This window comes from Colobus angolensis, unplaced genomic scaffold (assembly GCF_000951035.1).
Source record: "Colobus angolensis palliatus isolate OR3802 unplaced genomic scaffold, Cang.pa_1.0 Scaffold352, whole genome shotgun sequence".
NCBI lineage: Eukaryota > Metazoa > Chordata > Mammalia > Primates > Cercopithecidae > Colobus > Colobus angolensis.
In genome coordinates, this window is record NW_012116844.1 from 1,106,240 (window position 1) to 1,126,284 (window position 20,045).

The window sequence follows — 20,045 nt, forward strand, 5'->3', positions numbered from 1 at the left end:
TAAAAATACACAATTAGCATGGCGTGGTGGCGCATGCCTGTAATCTCAGCTACTTGGGAGGCTGAGGCAGGAGAATCGCTTGAACCCAGGAAGAGGAGGCTGCAGTGAGCTGAGACCACGCCACACCACTCCAGCCTGGGCAACAAGAGCGAAACTCAGCCTAAAAACAACAACAACAAGAGTACTTTTAAATCTATATTACAAAACATGTTTATGTTTCGTATGATGCTTTAGTAAGTTTTTCCTAACCTTCTTTTGTTTATTGGGCGCCACCTCTGTGCAAAAGCATTGTACTATATGCCAGGGGAAATATAAAAGAAAATGTTGTTCTTGCCCTTAGTGAACTTACTTCTTATAAACACAAGCAGGCACACCCTGCTTATAAACTCTGGTTTGAAAGGTAACATTTTAAATAATTTGATATCTTTATATGCCCAGATTTACAAATGATTACAATGAAAAATATAGGTAATTTTTCATGAAGTTACTTTACAGAGTAATTTATTTTCAATTATGATATTGAAGAATAAAGTTTCATGTTAACCAGCTTAATCCCCAAATGTATTCATTGTTTCAGATTTTCCTTATTAAAACTGGAAATCAGTATTCAATCATCATAAGAATAATCTGCCATCAATTTATTTGGTCATTTAAAGTGATAAATATGAGGTATTATATCAATACATGCAAATAAGTATATGTAAAAAAGCAAAATAAGAGAACAAAAGCAGCACACAATGTGCAACCCACACAGTGATCACAACCTTCAAACGTGTGACAGACATTGAAAGAATCATGAAGGAACACAGACAGAGAGATTTCTCCTTAAGTGTGAAGGTATGAAGCAGTGTGCTACCATCTTCCTCACAAATTGGAGAGAGAAATTTCAGGTGAGTATAATGCAGCCTTTGCCATGGCAAATTCCAGAGCTAAAAAAAATCTACTTGGAACTTTCCAGTTTTCCACTCTTAATATCACTAACCATCCAAACTATGTGTGTATGTATGTATGTACATATGTATTTTTAATTTTTTTGAGAAAGAGTCTTGCTCCGTTGCCCAGGCTTGAGTGCAGCGGCACGATCTTGGCTCACTGCAACCTCCGGCTCCTGGGTTCAAACAATTCTCCTGCCTCAGCCTCCCGAATAGCTGGGATTACAGGCGCTAGCCACCACAGCTGGCTAAATTTTGTATTTTTAGTAGAGGTTTCACCATGTTGGCTAGGCTGGTCTCAAACTCCTGACCTCAAGTGATCTGCCTGCTTCGGCCTCCCAAAGTGCTGGGATTACTGGCATAAGCCACCGTGCCCAGCCTTACACTGTTGTTATTAATGTAAAGACTGGCATGAGCCACTGTGCCTGGCCCCAAACTTTTTTAAGACAATAAGCTGAAGAAACTTTTAAAAAGGTTAGTAAGAGATGAATTTCACTAAAAAAATCTGATTAAATGTAATGTAGATAGTTTTGAATTTTAGACATAAAGAAAAAAATGTTATTTAAAAGTCCAGAAAATTTCATAATCATAAAAATTCAAAATTTACAATTCCATATATTTGGCATATAAAATAACATGTATATTAAACTTTCAATTTATTTTTAAATTATATATTTTTTTCAAGTTTCCCCACTTTTTCACTAGGAAAACTTGTGAATACAGTATAGTTGAATAAATGTATTTTAAAAAATGCAAAATCGTAAAGTCATATAAAGGCGTGTTTTCCAATTGAAATGTACACATTTGCATTGAATTCTGAGTTTGTATTTATTTGAAAGGAAATAATAAGCAGACAACTGCCTGTTTCTATCCTCTCAAATAAACAGCAGTGCCATTCTGCTGTTAGCCAGCCTAATATAGTGCAACTGTTATTTTTCTTCTTTTCTCTGTCAATCTCTGTTCATTTTTGGGAGAAGAATGCTAAGTTACTAATATAAGTAGCCTTATAAATGTAAACTCATAATTGTCAGGAAATGTTACATAAGCGAATGTCTTCTGTATCTTTCAACTTTTTGGTGCCCTTATGCTGCCCCCTGCTGTCCAGTGTCCACACTTACCGAAAATTGTCCCAAACTTCCAACCTTTACTACTTTTCTTTACTCTCCCTATCAAAACTTACCTGGCAAGAGACCCAGACTGTTGGAGTTTTCCTCCACAATGCCACATGGGTTAACAGACAAATAAAAGAAAGAAGTAGTTCCCTCTTTATTTGTCCCTTCATCATTTTCTGGCGATTGACACAAGCATTTGAATTGGTGTTCTCTGGGCAATGCCTGATTTCTACGTTCCCCAGCTTGGGATTCCAAACCCTCGCTGTGTTAGTCCAAGCTCCTCTCATGGACCTATCTCTCCCAGTGTCTAACCTCTGCACATCATAGCCTACTCTCTATCTGCACTGACTTCTAGCTGCGTTTCCCAAAGTCATGTGCGTTCTTCCATCCTTGCATGTGCCCACACTGCTTTGTCTACCTGGAAGGTCTTCTCTCAATTTTTATATGCTGAAAGTCTACCCATCCTTCAAGGTTCCAGTCAAAACTACCTTCTCCTTTATGGCTCATGGCAGTGTTTTTTTTTTTTTTTTTTTTTAATGTAGTAGAGATTCAATAAAGATTTATTTAATGAAAGAAAAGTAGATAATAAACCTTATATTCTATCTGACTCATTAATAGAGTACTTGCAGAAGATAATGATCTATTCCAGGGAGCATCTTTAATACTGCAAAATCCATACTCCTGAATGGGGTGATCTTTTAAATTCCCATAGCACTGTGTAAGGCCTATTTTGATCTCTGATATCAGGTTTGCCTAAGAAATACAGAACTTAGAGCACATCTTGAGTACTTATGGCCAGTCTGGCACTATTCAAGGCACTTTAGATGCACTAACTCGTTGAGTTCTCATAACAGCCATGTGAGGTTAAGTAATATTACCTTGTTTGATAGAAGAAGAAACTGAGGGCCTGGACAATTGGTAGTAAAGGGCAAAGTTAGGAAGTCGGAAGAGATCAGACAAAGCCGTGTGCTTTAAGTGTTCTCCTAATGTCTGCAACAGAAATGTGGATGGAAAGGCTTCTGGTCAGCTATTCTGGAAGCTAAAAAACCTTGTCAGTAGAATAACATTGGAACTTGTGACCACATAGCCAGACAAAGCAATGAGAGAAATTCAGTCAGTCAAGGAGCAGAAATATCTGAAAGAGTTGATTGCCCTACGAGACAATGTGAAAGAATATGACATTCTGCCAAGTTCAAAGGTGTGTAGATTTAGAGATAAAAGACAGCTACATATTCTAAAAGGATACGAAGTGCAAAATCCAGGTATTTTTCAACTGACGTAGCCATAGATTCTAACCTGACTTGAAAATAGGTAATGATATGACTCAATATCTAAGACAAGTAAGCCTTCAGAATACCTTTTTTTTAATATAAAAAAACCAGTAAATATAAATAAGGCTCAGTACACCCCATCAGTGTCTCAGACAAGGACTTAGTTGTGTTCTAACCAAAACCAGTATTCACCAAAAAATTTGAACAAGCTAAGAAGGCAGACCAAAAAATTCACTGGGGAAGATAACGCCCCAAATTGTTTGGGTAGGTCATAACGGTTCTTTAAACAGGTAAGCATATTTTAACTCCAGAAAGATTTAGAATGTGCTGTCGAAAGTACTGCAATTTTTTTTTACTGTAAGTAATTGTACTATTACTAAGTTTATGTGTATTATTGAAACATTAGAGCAAACTTAAGAGTTACCATGTTTAGAAGTTAAATTATTAGATTTGTAAGATTTTAGCTTCTTGAAAATGTTTACAAAGTACTAAAGAAGGCAATTATATGTACTAAATTTATAAATTCAGTGTAAAACGTTGGGAAGTGTTTAATTAAGTCATGCTACAGATAAGACCAGATATTATTTAAAGGATCATGATTTCTAAAAGTTGCAAGATTTATGAATGTGATAAGATTTGTATACTAAATTTTAAAACATAATGGAGAACTACTACTTTGAATATATAAGTTAAAAACTTTTTATATATATATTTTAAAGACTAGAATTAACTTCTGAATAGCCTTTCAATAATATAAAACCCACTCTGAAGGGCATCATAACTGAAGAGGAGTTACAGGGCTGGTTTTCTTCCAGCAAAAGTTTATGTTCATTAGGCAGTCAATTTATTGCTTCACTCCACAGAACTGGTTTCAACGTCGTTAATCTTTATTTAGGTCTGGGCCTCCCTCACCTTCTAGGAGATGGATTGTAGGTTTTGAAAGATGGAGATGGGAAGTAGCCTGGCTAGTCTACAAAAACCTCCCCCAAATTTTTGGTTTAGTGGCTTGCTTCAATAGCTGTCATCCTGTCTGTATAACTTAGCAATTCTCAACCTTGACTGCTACGATCCCACGGACAACTTTGGGAAGTTCTTATTTCCAGATCCCATCCAGTGCAACTAAACCAGAACTTTTTAGGGTAGGGCATACACATTTTGTTTTTAAGTTTCTGGATGATTTTCCATACAGACAGAGTTGAGAACCACTGGCACAAGAGTGTGAGCCTCACATGATCTGAAGGACCCAGGATCATTCTAGACCAGGGCTGTTCAATAGAGCTTTGGGCACTCATGGAAATGTGCTATAAATCTGTGCTGTCCAATATGGTAGTCACTACCTGGGTGTAGCTATGGACCAACTGAAATGTGGATAGTGTGACTGGGAAAATGAACTTTAAAATTTAAATTAATTCAAATTTAAATACACATAGTCACATGTTACTAGTGAGTACTGTATTGGACAGCACGGTTCTGGAGTTTTAGGCAATTTTAAATGATCTGAGTCTACTATTAAATAGGTGCTGAATGACTCTTTTTAATACTAGACCACACTAGCCCAAACTTACTACTTATGCCTCTTCAGGATACTTCATACCAGCTTCTTAAGAAGACCTCCAATGGTATGGAAGGATGGCTTGAAGCTTATAATCACTTCTGAGGATAGAAAGGACATGGGATTTGTGGATTTTTTCCTCCCTCATTTAGGTTGGCAATTTGTTTCTTGAAAAATGAACGAACACCTTCAGAACTAAAAATTTCTGAAGTCTCATAGCTTAATAATGGAACCACAAAGCAATTAAACTCTTGGAAATGGTCTTCTTCATTCTTTGGCATGTTGCAGTGTTTTTAAACTGGGGATTGTGACCTCTATCTTGGAGGATGGAGAGTTTCCAGTGGATTGGAGCAGTGGTCTGAGTTTCAGAGCTAAATATAGGTCATTGGCATGGCAGCTTCCTTTTCTCAGTCTCGTGGATACTATGTCCTACTAGTGAATATGGGGCATTGGTGGTTGGTGGAATACAATCTTGAGAAGAACAGCAAAATGACACAGATTCAGGTCTTTCACCGATGGACCTTGATATTGAACAAAACTAAACTCTACTTTTACCTACTTTAAAAAATAATCATTTGTAAAGTATGAGTGCTATTTTAAAAAGTTAAAAATACATTCATGAATCATTGGCAAATAAATTTTAAATGTGATATTAACGCTAAAGTATAAGGAGAATCCTCCATGGCCAAGCGTGGTGGCTCATGACTGTAATCCCAGTGCTTTGGGAGGTCAAGTGGGTGGATCACTTGAGGTCAAGAGTTCGAGACCAGCCTGGCCAACATGGTGAAACCTCGTCTCTACTAAAAATACAAAAAAAAAAAAAAAAAAATTAGCTGGGTGGGGTGGCGCTGTAGTCCCAGCTACTCAGGAAGGCTGAGGCAGGAGAACTTCTTGAAACCAGGAGGCAGAGTTTGCAGTGAGCCAAGATCGCACCACTGCACTTCGGCCTAGGCAGCAGAGGGAGACGCCATCTCAAAAAAAAAAAAAAAAAAAAAAGATACCTCCTTCAAGTCTTTGCTCAGCTTTCACCTTTTCAATCAGCCTACCCTGACCATCCTATTTATTAATTTCTTTTGCCAACTATTAAATGACACCCTTTCAAAGTTTACAATCTATACTTCAAAGCCAAAATACTTATCATGGCAGACAGTATCTGATACTCTAGAGCAGTGTTCTCAAATGTTGTTGCCTGGACCAACAGCATCTCATCATCTGGGAACTTAGAAATGACAATTCTCATGCCCCACCACAGGCCAGTTGAACCTGTAACTCTTGTGGCGGGTGCCTGGCAATCTGTGTTTCAAGAAGCCCTCCAGGTGATTCTAGGGCACACCAATGTTTGAGATCCACTGATCTAGAGTACAACAAAACCCCTCAAAATGTCCCAGAGGTGAAAGCTTCCATATATGCCAAAGTTATGAAGACTGAAACATTTCAGTACATACAATTGGCCTAATACATTGTGAAATAGATGCCAATATTCCATCTGGACCTAATGTTATGAATCATAAATTTACCCACTTCAATAAGGCCTCACTGAATCTCTAGGCTTTGATCTTCTTTTCCCTGTAAAAATTTGTGTGAAAGAATTTCATGAGATGTTCCTGAAGACAGGAGGTAATGTACAAGTACAAATGTATCCGACGCAAATTCAACATACAAAATTTCATCTGTATATGACTGATAAATCAGAAGGCCAATTACTCATTCTAGGAAAACATTGTTAGATTTACAAAGTAATAAATTAACCAGAGGATTCAACAGTAGTATCATAGAGCGCATTTAAAATACAAGTCAGGCTGGGCACGGTGGCTCATGCCTGTAATCCCAGCACTTTGGGAGGCCGAGGCGGGTGATCACCTGAGATCAGGAGTTCCAGACCAGCCTGGCCAACATGGTAAAATCCCATCTCTACTAAAAATACAAAAAAAAATTAGTTGGGTGTGGTGGTGGGCGCCTGTAATCCCAGCTACTTGGGAGGCTGAGGCAGGAGAATCGCTTGAACCCAGGAGGTGAAGGTTGCAATGAGCTGAGATTGCGCCATTGCACTTCAGCCTGCGCAACAAGAACGAAACTCGGTCTCAATAAAATAAAATAAAATAAAATAACAGAGAACACCAATTTTACAAATATCTCATGTGATAGTAAAGAAGAGGAGGTAAGTACACAGGCTCTGATTTCAGACTTCCCAAGTTCAAACTCTAGCTTTTTCATATCTATGTAACATGGGCCTAGCCTCAGGGGTATAAACCTCTCTATGCCTCAGTTTCCTTGACTGCAAATGGGGTATAATAATTGCCCTATCTCCTAATTTTGTGTGAGGATTTAACGAGATAGAGTTAGCATTTAGGCTAGAGACTGGAACATAGTAAACTCTAATCAAATGTTGTTTTTGTTATTTTTAAAATTAGCCCACGAGTGGCATATCTGGTCACTGAGAAAACAGATACTAATGTTTTAATCATTGAAGAATGTTTATACAAAACAGTTCAAGTTTACGCAAAGCAATTAAGTGCTAACCTTATTGAACTGTAAATATTCAGCAGGTGTTCACCCTTCTAAGCATCTTCCCTAGTTAAACCAATCCTGGTAATTTCAGTCCCCTTGTCAGTGACTGGTTTAGATGTGAGCATGTCCTACAAACCTGGCCAATGAGCTCTAGGAAACATTGTGCTATGGGGCTTCTGAGAAAGGATTTCTTCCCTTACAACAAGATGAATAAAAGTAACTCTCCTCACTTTGGATATTTTAATATTAGGATATGATGCCTGGGTCAGCAGCAGCCACTTTGTGACTAGGAGGACAGACATTACTGATGTTATGGCAGCGTAAAAGGTTAAAGGAACTTAATAACATTGTTGAACCAAACCTAGAACTCACTACTGAAGCAAACGTAGAACTCACTTGCCACCTGATTACTCATTTAGTTGAAAAAATAAATATCTTTATTTTTTATGCCACTATCAGGAGGGTTCTATGTTAGTATGAAAGCAAACTAAATAATATATCACATCCAGCTACTATAGATTAATTGGCTGTATGACACAATAATCTGGTAACTTTATTCCTGAGATCATCTTAACCCACATAGAGATTCCTTAATAAATAGTTCTTTCTCCTCCAATTCATCTATACAGAAATAACATCAGTCTTACTTTCCTGCTCCATACCTGATATGTTTAACTAATTAACCATTAGCTAAGTGTCTAATTATATTATTTTCATAAATTAAAATATCTTTTTATTTTTAAAATTTCTGTTATATATACCATTAGAAATTATTACAGAAGATTCTAAAATAAAAATTTTAGTTCTAATATAATACTTCAATACTAATTTTATTTCCTCGCTTCATCTTGGCAGTTTATATTTACCTTGATGTTTATTTGATGATACTGTGAGCAAAATGTGAAAAATGAGGCCCTACCATGTTTAAAAAAATGTTTTCATCAAATAGATCCCACAGGGACATGCACAAAACTCCTACTACTAGAGTGATCCTCTCTTCATCTCTTTTCTCTAGCCAATGCGTCAAAGTTTTATTTCTCATTTTGCAATAGGAATTTGTATTAGGCAACCATCTGTAGCATCTATTTGGGTTATATCTAAAGCTTAAGGGCTACATCCTCTCCCAGCCCCAATATGTGAGTACTTGATGCCCGAATAATGGTCCTTCAATGGAAGAACACTTGTCAAATCCTATTTAAACAGATCTAAATTTAAAAAATATTTTTTTCCAAAAATATTTTTTGGCCTTCATTTGGGAACCTCACACATCTAAGACTTTAGATTTAAAGTATCTTTAGAACTCTGAACCACATTGGAGTGTAGACTCCATTACAGCAGGAATCCTTGTCTCTTTTGCTTAATATTGCATCCTAGCGTCTTTTCAGAGTGATACATAATAGATGGGGGAGGATCTAGAATAAACAAACCCCCAAATAAAAATAAAAACAAATGTTGAACAAATCAAGTATAGAATCTGCTTTTATCTTTTTCATAAAAATATTTATAAAATTATACATCCGCTCTACTTTCCCTTTAGATTCTCCATTTGATAATCATTTTGGAAAGATCAAAAACAAAGTCCTAACACAAACACACATTTTGTGTATCATTTTCCTCTTGTTTGCCTTTGCAAAACCATGCTGAGGATAGCAGTGTATCTGTATCGTCTTATGGAAAGTAGTAACACATCTAGCAAATAACAGAGGTAAATATGCACAAGAAGTGGGTAGAATTGGAAACAGACAATTTCAGGTTTATATTGTATGTGATTTCACAGGATATAATTTTAATTTATATTTTCTTCTTTAAAAAAAATTCATTCCAAGGTAGATTAGATGAGCCCTGGCTAATATTTTTAGCATTTTATGTTTGGTCACCTTAACATCTCTAAATCTTTCTTCCCTTTGTTTCCTCACCCTACCATTACCTATTACCTAATGAGTTTGGCTAACCTGAAACTTCCTCAGTCTTTAACAATACTAATGAATGTAAGTTAATAAATTAGGAAATTGGATTGGGTCATTACATTGTCTTGATATAATTTTCAGTTTATTTGTTATTGATCGAGCTCCATAATTTCAAGTTCATTTTTCTGAGGTTTATTGTTTAGAGTTTGATTTACAGATCTCCATGTCTTTGGCATGATTTCTTTCTGCTCTCTGCAACCTGTTTTTTGGTTATTTCACTACTCATTAACCCCTCCCTCCATCAGAGGGATGGGCAGGATGAGAAAAATGATATGACAATATAGTAAATTTTGCTACTTGCTATTATCTGATAAAATTGGTGTGCAAGAAAGAAATAAGTATGTAACTGTTGACTAAAATGACATTTTGGGATTTTTTAAAAATAATTTTTTATTGTCCATGGTCTAGCAACTGCTACCATGAAAGACTGAGTTAGTTCTCTATCTACTAAATTTAATAAATAAAGGTTTTTAGTAAAAAAATTTGTTATAATTCTAATCACAATCACACCAAGCTCATGAACTAAATTTCTATAAAAATGTTATCAATTAAAAAAATTAATGTCCAAGGAATCAAGAGTTAAAATGAAGCTCAAGGTGGATTTTAAAATGGAGAATAATATAAAATAGTGAATTGTTTTTGTCTCACAGATTTCAACCTCCTTAAATACATAGCGATGTAAGAGTCACATATAAAATGTTATCTGTCATATAAATATATATGAAGGATTTTTAAAAGTGAAGATTTAACTGTAATAGTTACTTCATAATCAATGATGTAATAGTCAATGATGTAGGAGAACAAAGAGCATTGCATAGCTACATATGGACTTCATAGCATCAGTTTGTTTTTAAAAGGGGGCTACATTATATACATATGTTTAGTTTTCAGAGATTAAATAAAATAAAAATTATCACCATTCTGAATAGCAGACTATTTTAGCAATACATGTGTTGGAAAGTATATTTTATTTGGTAGATCAACTTCAGAGAACTAAACTCTTCAGCATAACCAGAGGGTTAGATAATATATTTACACCTGCAGTATTTCATTCTATAAATAATCTATAATGTCAAAAACCAACTTTGATGAGGCATTTACATTTTACGAATAGCTAAAATGTTACAGTGAACATTTTCACATTTTTATAGCATAGTATAAACAAAATAAGGGCATAATACATAATTATTTTTGAAGTTCAAGGAAAGGGATATGTAGATAGAGTATAGAGACACAAAAATCAGAAATACTATTTTTAACCATTTCACACATCCTTTTACTTCAACCTGTTAAATGATTAAAAAGTGAAACGAGCATTTACATATTTCAAAGTGGATAAACACACTAAATAATAATTCCTGACATGTTCACTCTTTCAAAAAATAATCTCTTCAATCTTATGGAAAAGTGGTCTAGTATACTATTTCAGTTGTTTTTATTTTATGTGGCAAAAAATATATGTTTTAGGGTTCAGTTACTGATTTGTCCCACTTTCTTTTTGAACTAAGGGCACACTTACTATCTCCATAAACAACTAAAATATTTACAGAGACCAGTAAAACCTGTGTCAGATCGTAACACATTTTTGTTCTTGGGAGGCTTTGGGCCTAAATCCCATGTTCTCTAATCAGATAACTCTCAATAAGAACAAAGATGAAAAAGATATAATCCTGCATTTAGATATGTGAACATCAAAATTTTTAAAGCTAAAATCAACTGTGCACATATTCTTAAAAAATTATCTTATTCCAAAATATTTGTTATTTTTTAAATAAGGCTATCTGTAAATTCAGTTGAAGTATCATTTCAAAATGAAACAAATAATAATGTAGGAATTATTATATGACTATTTATTAGAAAAACCTCAGGAGAAACTTAGAATAGTTATTTAAGAGATCCCTAGGTTCAAAATGAAATTCAACTTTTACAATGTTGAAGGAACTAAAACTCAAATGTTTGGTTAAATTGAAAATACACCAACACATATAATTTTGTAATATAAGGAAAACGCAAAATGTTAGTAAAAGGATAAATCGACAGCTTATTATTGAATAATTGTGATATAGAGATGATAAATCAGATCAGATAAAACAACTGCAAACTGCATGCCTGTCCCTGATGTTCCCTCGACTGCTTGTGACGACATGTCTGCTCTCACCATAGTTCACAGTTCACAGAAAACATTTAAATAACACAACTGAATATTTCCACTGACTAAAATGAACTTTCTTTAAGAAAATAAAGGGAGAAGAGAATAGATCAAATCTTGCCCCACCTCTTTTTTTTCTTCCTTTTTTCTTTTAGTGAAACTGACATAAATTGTTGAGGAGCACTACAGCGCCACCAACACAGATCAATGCAAAACAAAAAAGATCTCCCACCGTGTGCAAAAAGAAAAAAATTAGAAAAATGCCAAAAATTACAAAATGTCTCCCAAATGTACCTTATTGGAGAAAAACAAGCAAGATCTGCAAAGATTATCTAATGAAGAGCTTCAAAGAAATAATATCATAGACTACAAGTTGAGATCTGATCAGCAAATAAAAGATCCACTATTTAGTAACAGCCATAACTTAATATAAACCCGGTTATGTCAACCTCCACCTTCATTATACCAAGGGCAGCTTTTCTATAGTTTGTATCCAAGTAATCTATCAAGAGAACCACAATAGGTCCATTTAAAAAAAACTATATCCATAGTTTGCCTGCTGATAATTGAGTCCTGGACAAATTAGGTAAGACATAATTTTTATAAAGAGGATATGCACATATTTGGCATTGCCAACATTACTGGCACAAAACAAGTCCATCTTGAAATATCTGAGTTCCTCTGTAGTTCACAGTAATTAAAGTATAATTTATATTATAAACATTTAGCTTTAACAATGAAAAAAAACTATTTTTTTCTCTTGGTAAAAATTAACCAGGCAAGATTAGGTAGAACGTGCAGAGATCAAAGCTAAAGAAAAATACAAAGATTGGTTTTGTTAGAAGAAACACAATGGAAATCCTTTTTAGCCGGTAGCTCTTTCGAAGACTGAATGACATAAATGGTGAAAATTACAAACTTACCATTAGTGCAGGCAAAGAAGACGGCAGTTCTTGAAAAAAAATTGTAACAATATAGGCTGGATACTTGTGTCTCTAGAAACAACAGCCTCCAGGCAGCATACGGATCTTCCAACATCTTTAAAATGTTTGGTAAATAAAAAGTAATACTTTCTTCCATGATCGGCGGCCGAATGGGGTGGCTTCCCCCAGAATCTATGGGCGTTTGGGAGAAATCGGAGAAATATCCACAGAAGATTAAAAGCAGAGGAGGCAGCACAGCCAGAAGACTCTGGGGTTAACAACTTTGCGATGGCAAGCAGGCGAGCGCTGATTGGCTGGGAGGGCAGTGTCCCTACAGTCTGCACTATCCCCCGCTGCCCCCGCCTCCTGCAGCTCGGAAAAAAATGCAATGTGTGTGCCATTTTACACTGGGCTTTTAAAAGCACAGCCACCCAAATGACAAAAGTCTAAGCTCGCTATTAAGTGACACTGCAAGACAATAGCACCCACGGCTGCCTGTGAGCTCGGGGGAATGCCCCTTTTAACATCTGAAGGAACACTCTGGCTTCTTGGATGTGGGGTTTTTTGTTTGTTTGTTTTTGCTTTTGCTTTTTTAAAACAGCATTATCATGTTTTTCTTGAGCAAATTGTTGCTCCTTTCCAAAACGTCGATAGATCCTCCGCATGCAAACCTGGCCATGTAAAAACTATGTCCATCAAAGTATTTTTTCAATTTGATCTCATGAGGGTAGACCTAGAGAAGCCAGTCATCCTGGAACAAAATTCATGACTCCTTTAGCTCCGAGATCTCTAATTCCTTGGGAAAAAAATATGTAATTTCTTATTCACAGTAACTACCATGTGTGCAAAAAGTAAAATAAAATAATGAATTTAGCAGTTAAATGAAAACAATAGGCATATTCACGCCCCCTCCCCCGCCCCCCTTAAAAATTGTTTCAAAAACCTTTACCGGCTGGCAGAATTCTACCACTCTGCCTTACAAACAAAATGGCTGTGGTACTGAGTTTTTTAGGATCCTCCCACTGTGCCTCCTCCTGGCCTCCAGGAAGTGGTAAAAATCCAAAATAAATACAGTACTGAAAGTACACCATTGAGTCTGAATTCGGGGGAAGCCTTTGGTAAGAGGGTCTTAGAATTGTGCTGGTCATTATTAGTTTTTTAAAATTGTTTTGAAAAGAACATCAATCACTAGAGATTTACTTGACTGTAATTTGAACTTCCTGCTTTACATATTTATAAGGTCTTTCACCTATCTTGGCAGGCTTTCAAATTAAGTGGGCTGGGAAATTTGATGCTCGGTCTCTAGTTGTGAGCTGAGTCAGGTATTTGGTGTTTGCAACTGGGCTTTTAAATAAAGACAAAGTCTAAGACTTTAAAAAAATTAACGTTAAACCGACGCAAGACTATGCTTGCTAATGTAAAGTCAGAAAAGTCGACAAAGATCTTAGTGTGTTAAATACTGTATACATGTGTTAACATAGTAAAAATTCTTTGCCCACTAAATTTTCTAATGAGTCAAGGAGAGAACAGGGTTTAAAGGAACTGGATAAAGAAAGGAGTGGGGAATGATCTACACTCTTCACAATCTCTTCCCCCTCCACACACACCACACACATACACACACACATGCACATATGCACACACATACACATACATGTATATACACACACGTTGGTCTGGTATCCCTGCCTGGCATTTAATAGGTAACATTCTTAGAAAGATGTAGCTAGGGTGACTATGAATTTATCGTCTAACACAGGATACTTTGAGAGTAAAAAGGGCTAATTACAGGACAGCTGGAATAAACAGAGCCTGTCCATGATAAGCTAGGAGGTAGAACTCACTATGTTTTCAGTGAGACTTCCTTGAACTTTAACTAGACAGGTCACCTACCGCCATGGGGCCTTGGCCAATTTAGATAGCATTTGAGCTCGACCCCTCTCTGGGCTACATCTCCTGCCTTTGTTCTACTGCCAAGTGAAGTAGACAATCTGAGTAGACTTGGGGTCAGATATATTTAATGAACAGCCAGGGTAAAGAAAATACCTAGATATGCACATCTATATGTGTATACACCTTCATATACTTTATTATCTGTAGATTAGGATGTTCTGTGCACTTTGTAAGATACACATACTTCTGATTACATGCTTTCCTATGGGATAATTTTCTTTGGAGTTTTTGAGACCATCTTCATGATATATACAGTTCGAGGGATTTTTGGGTTTTGTTTTGGTAAAGATAATTTGTAGAATGAAATGTTTTGGGGCAGATTATCACAGAAATACATAAGATAAATAATTCTTTTACTGTTTATTCAAACAGTTCTTGAGAACTTAGAATGTGCCAGGCATGATGCTTGGTGCTATGTATATATTAGTGAACAAGTAAATAGTTTATTTCCTCCTTCATGGAGTTCACAATCTAGTGGAGAGACAGATAAATAGCAGGTGAACAAATGCAGTTGATCCTTGAAGTATGTGGGGGTTAGGGGTGCCAGTCCTCCATGCTGTCAGATATTCTGTGTAACTTTTAACTTCCCCCAAACTGAACTAGTAATAACCTACTATTGACCTTACCAATAACATAAACAGTCAATTAACACACATTTTGTGTGTCGTATGTACTCTATATTGAATTTGTACAATAAAGTAAACTAGAGAAAAGAAAATGTTACTAAGAAAGTATAAGGAAGAGGAAATATATTTACTATTCATTAAGCAGAAGTGAATCATCATAAAGATCTTTATTTCTCATTGTCCTCACATTGAGTATCTGAAGAGGAGAAAGAAGAAGAGGGTTTGGTCTTCCTGTCTCAGGAGTGGCAGGGGTGGCAGAGGTGGAGGAGGTGGAAGGGGAAGCAGGAGAGGCAGGAATACTCTGTGTAACTTTTATTGAAACAAAATCTGTGTATAAGTGGACCTGTATAGCTCAAACCTGTGTTGTTCAAGGGTCAAGTGTATATTATTGCACATTATTCTAAGTGCTATTAAAAAACCAAACAGGGCCGGGTGCGGTGGCTCACGCCTATAATCCCAGCACTTTGGGAGGCTGAGGCGGGTGAATCACTTGAGGTCAGGAGTTTGAGACCACCTGGCCAACATGGTGAAACCCTGTCTCTACTAAAAATACAAAAATTAGCTGGGCATGGTGGTGGGTGCCTGCAATCCCAGCTACTCAGGAGGCTGAGGGAGGAGAATCACTTGAACCTAGGAAGTGGAGGTTGCAGTAAGCCGAGATCACACTACTTCACTCCAGCCTGGGTGACAGAGTGAGACTCCGTCTCAAAAAACAAACAAACAAACAAACAAACAAAAAAACAAACAGTGCAGTGTTAGAGAATAACAGAGAGGGAAATAAATAAACAAGGTGGTAAGGAAGTTGTCTCTAAAGGAGTGGGGCTTAAGCTAGGCTTGAAGGATGACAAGGAGACACATTTGAAAAATATCAGAGAAGTCACAGTCTAGGAAGAGGCTATAGCATGTGCAAAGGCCCTGAGGCAGAATGAAGCTTGGCACATTCCAGGAAGGGAAATGATGCCAGTGTGGTTTTAGCACATCAAGAAATGCATCAGATGAAGTCAGAAATGTAGACTGGAGAGAGATCCTGCAGAGGTTTGTAGGCCACAGAAATGAATTCTGTATTTAAGACAGAGAAGGTTGGACTTCCAGATTTTAGAGGTTTTGATAATGATAAGGTCCAGAGAAGGCAGAGAGAAAAAAAACCCTCAATGCAAATTTTGAATTTACATAGCTACATTACAGGGTTTCGGTATTATACTTTTAAAAATCCATAATTTCACATACATACTTACAGCCATTGATTATGACTCAGTTCATAAATAAATATGAATAAGACACAAATCATACATAGTACAAACAAAATGAAAAGGAGGAATTCAGGCAACGAATTGCCTCAGTTTTCTCTAATGGTGCTGATTTTGATATTTTTGATTCAAAAAATACTACATTTTATATCAGTTGAACAGTGCTCACCTTTTTTTTTTTTTTTAAACAAATGAGGCTAGGAACAGTGGCTCACACCTGTAATCCCAGCACTTTGGGAGGCTGAGGTGGGTGGATCATCTGAAGTCAGGATTTCAAGACCAGCCTGGTCAACATGGTGAAACCCCATCTCTACTAAAAATACAAAAATTAGCCGGGTGTGGTGGTGGGCACCTGTAATCTCAGTTACTCAGGAGGCTGAGGTAGGAGAAACGCTTGAACCCAGGAGGCAGGGGTTGCAGTGAGCCAAGACTGCACCATTGCACTCCAGCCTGGGCGACAGAATGAGACTCTATCTCAAAAAAAGAAAAAAAAAAAAAGAAAAAAAAAAAAAAAAAACAAAAAACAAAATAAAACAAATGAAGCAAAACATTATTAAAGTGAGACTTAACATGATCAGAATTAAAAAGTTATCCTTTTTCAATTTAGTAACTGGTTGTTAGCAAACCAAAATCCTACAAGCACATGGGCAGAAATAACGTGTTCAGTTTCTTAGATCTAAGACTTAAAAAAATTACAAAAGGAGTTAGGTCAAATCAATGATGTGTAATCCATTGAATGAGCTTTGATATTAATAGGAATCTCCAAACAAATCAAATAGTGAACTAATTGGGTAGTGTAGTTTGTAAAATCTTTACCACACAGAACTGGAGGTGGAGATAGATCTGTTTTGGAATTTGGATTAATTTTCTGAGTTAAAAAAAAATAGTATCATGCAGCACGCTATAATCAAAGGCCGTAATATTTTTGTGCTAAATATTACAATCACATTAAATGGAGTAAAGACTATAAGAAGCCCCACATCATTTTGGGTCAACTTTTTTTTTTTTTTTTTTAGACAGAATCTCACTCTGTCACCCACGCTGGAGTGCAGTGGCATGATCATGGCTCACTGTAGGCTCGACCTCCCAGGCTCAGATGATCCTCTCACCTCAGCCTCCTGAGTAGCTGGGACTACAGGTGTGCCACCACGCCTGGTTAATTTTTGTATTTTTTGTAAAGATGAGGTTTCCGCATGTTGCCCGGGCTGGTCTTGAACTCTTGGGCTTAAGTGATCCACCCACCTCAGCCTCAGAAAGTGCTAGGATTACAGGTGTGAGCCACCGCGCCTGGCATCAGGTCAGCTTTTGCCACTAAAGAGGATGCTGCAATTTGCAAAAAAAACTTTCAGTTTTCAAAAGTTTTGGGGATTCATAACTGTGGATTTAAAATTATGGAGTTATAGATTTTTGTTGCATTCAGATAGTTAAAATAGTATTCTTAGTTTAAATCAGAACTCACAATCCTAATGATTAGAAACAGTTACCATTTGTAAACAGTCAGATTTCCATTTGTGGGCCCTAATAAATGAATGCATACAATATTATTAAATTTTGTGCAGTCTTGTGCAAATGCTATTAATTTTACTCTTTATGATTTCCCTATATTTTCCCTCTTAAGAATAGTGAAAAGTTTTAAATTTTTTTGCAATCAAATTTTGAAGCACTGCTTCAGCCAAGATCTTAAAAGTGTTTATTTCAGAACACATTATCTGTTGTGGCATGATTTTAGATTGCTTTGATCCACTGCAATCTAAAATCATGCAACATGGCATTTTCAAGAAAGGTCATTCACGCGAGTAGTTTGTGGCCACTGGTGTGGCCGAGACTACTCATTAACTAACCAACATCCCTCCTCTCTTTCTTATTCATAAAATCCCATTTTATTTTGGGTGTGCCACCCAAAACTGTTTTGCATGACACTGTTTTAACCAGTGAGATGTAAGCAGAAGCCGTTGGTTGGGCTTCCAAGAAAGCATTTATAGGGGGTTGACTCAGTGGCTGCTGCCTTGTGCTTCTTACCTTTGCCCTTCTTCAGGCTTGGAGGATGGTCACCACACCTGGGTAGAGTCCAGTGCTCCATTGTGTCAACCAAAGGGAGCTCTTTAGTGCTACGGGTAGCTCAATAGAAAGAAGAAAGCCGGGTTCTGTGGAGCTTTCACACCAGCCACTGAGGGGCCTGCTTCTAGATCTGCTTTTTACAAGAGAGAAAAAGAAAACAGCTACTTCATTTAAACCTTTGTTATTTATTTTACTTTATTTTATTTTTGAGACAGAGTCTCCCTCTGTCACCCAGGCTGGAGAGCAATGGTGCGATCTTGGCTCCTTGCAACCTCCAGCTCCTGGGTTTAAGTGATTCTCATGCCTCAGTCTCTTGAGTAGCTGGGATTACAGGTGCGCTTCACCATGCCCAGCTCATTTTTTTTGTATTTTTAGTAGAGACAGGATTTCACCATGTTGGTCAGGCTGGTCTCAAACTCCTGACCTCAAGTGATCTACCCGCCTTGGCCTCCCAAAGTGCTAGGATTACAGGCATGAGTCACTGCACCCAGCCTATTGATTCAGGGGGCACGTGTCCATGTTTGTTACATGGGCATATTGCATAATAATGGAGATCGGGCTTCTAGTGTACCCATGGCCCAAATAGTGAACATTGTACCCAGTAGGTAATTTTTCAACCCTCACCTGCATTCCAGCCTCCAGTGTTTTGGAGTTCCCAGTGTCTATTACGTCCATCTTTTTAAGCCTGTACATATCCATTATTTAGCTCCACTTGTAAGTGAGAATATGAGGTATTTGATGTTCTGAGTTTGTTCACTTAGGATAATGGCCTCCAGTTCCATCCATGTTGCTGCAAAGGACATGATTTTGTCTTTTTTATGGCTGCATAGTATTCCATGCAAATCTTTCTTTTATGAGCCTATTCACAACTAAATGCAATTTCTAATAAAATTAGTGAGAGTAATCTTCAAAGCATTTTATCTGTAAAAATCAGCTACTTTTAAGCTGCTGTGTAGTATTAGACTGAAAGCAAGGACAAGGGGCCCTTTTGGGTTGCAAGAAACCTTCTGTCTTTATCTGGGTTGCAGTTACATATACATGAAATATGTATATATGTATCACATATGTACACATGTCACATATGTAAAAAGTTTGAACTGTACATCAAGATTAGTACACCAAATATGTTTTATTATATGTATGTTATCCTTTAAAGAAAGCTATTTTTTTATTATTTTATTTATTTATTTATTTTTGAGACAGGTTCTTGCTCTGTCACCCAGGCTGGAGTGCAGTGGCATGATCTTGGCTCACTGCAACCTCCGCCTCCTGGGCTCAAGTGATCCTCTTGTTTCAGCCTCCCTGGGTGGCTGGGACCACAGGCACGTGCCACCACACTCCGTTAATTTTTGTATTTTTGGTAGAGATGGGGTTTCACCATTTTGCCCAGGTTGGTTTCAAACTTCTGGGCTCAGGTGATATTCTGGCATTGACCTCCTAGAGCACTAAGATTACATGTGTGAGCCACCGTGCCTAGCTAAAGAAAACTATTTTAATATATTACAGACAGTGATGGCATCTGATAATTTGAATATAGACATTGTTTAAAAAGCTGGAGAAATATTATTCATTTTAAAAAATATTAATAATCTTTTTTTTTTTTCTTGAGACAGAGTATCCCTTTGTTGCCCAGGCTGGAGTGCAGTGGTGCGATCTTGACTCACTGCAACCTTCGCTTCTTGGGTTCAAGCAATTCTCCTGCCTCGGCCTCCTGAGTAGCTGGGATTATGTGTGCCACCACACCCAG

General features: G+C 36.9%; 1 protein-coding gene and 1 long non-coding RNA gene across 2 annotated transcripts in view; one reads left to right on the plus strand and one right to left on the minus strand.

Annotated features, from left to right (window-relative positions):
- LOC105519570 overlaps positions 1-8,416 on the plus strand; it is a 29,673-nt gene extending 21,257 nt beyond the window's left edge. Inside the window, exon 2 of the long non-coding RNA XR_001002994.1 lies at positions 8,231-8,416. This is a non-coding gene — a long non-coding RNA (uncharacterized LOC105519570). The remainder of the gene's footprint in view (positions 1-8,230) is intronic.
- EPC1 (enhancer of polycomb homolog 1 (Drosophila)) overlaps positions 1-13,118 on the minus strand; it is a 111,015-nt gene extending 97,897 nt beyond the window's left edge. Inside the window, exon 1 of the mRNA XM_011952946.1 lies at positions 12,415-13,118. Within this exon, the coding sequence (XP_011808336.1) occupies positions 12,415-12,417 (3 nt within the window). The 5' untranslated portion in view covers positions 12,418-13,118. The remainder of the gene's footprint in view (positions 1-12,414) is intronic.
- Between the last annotated feature and the right edge of the window lie 6,927 nt (positions 13,119-20,045).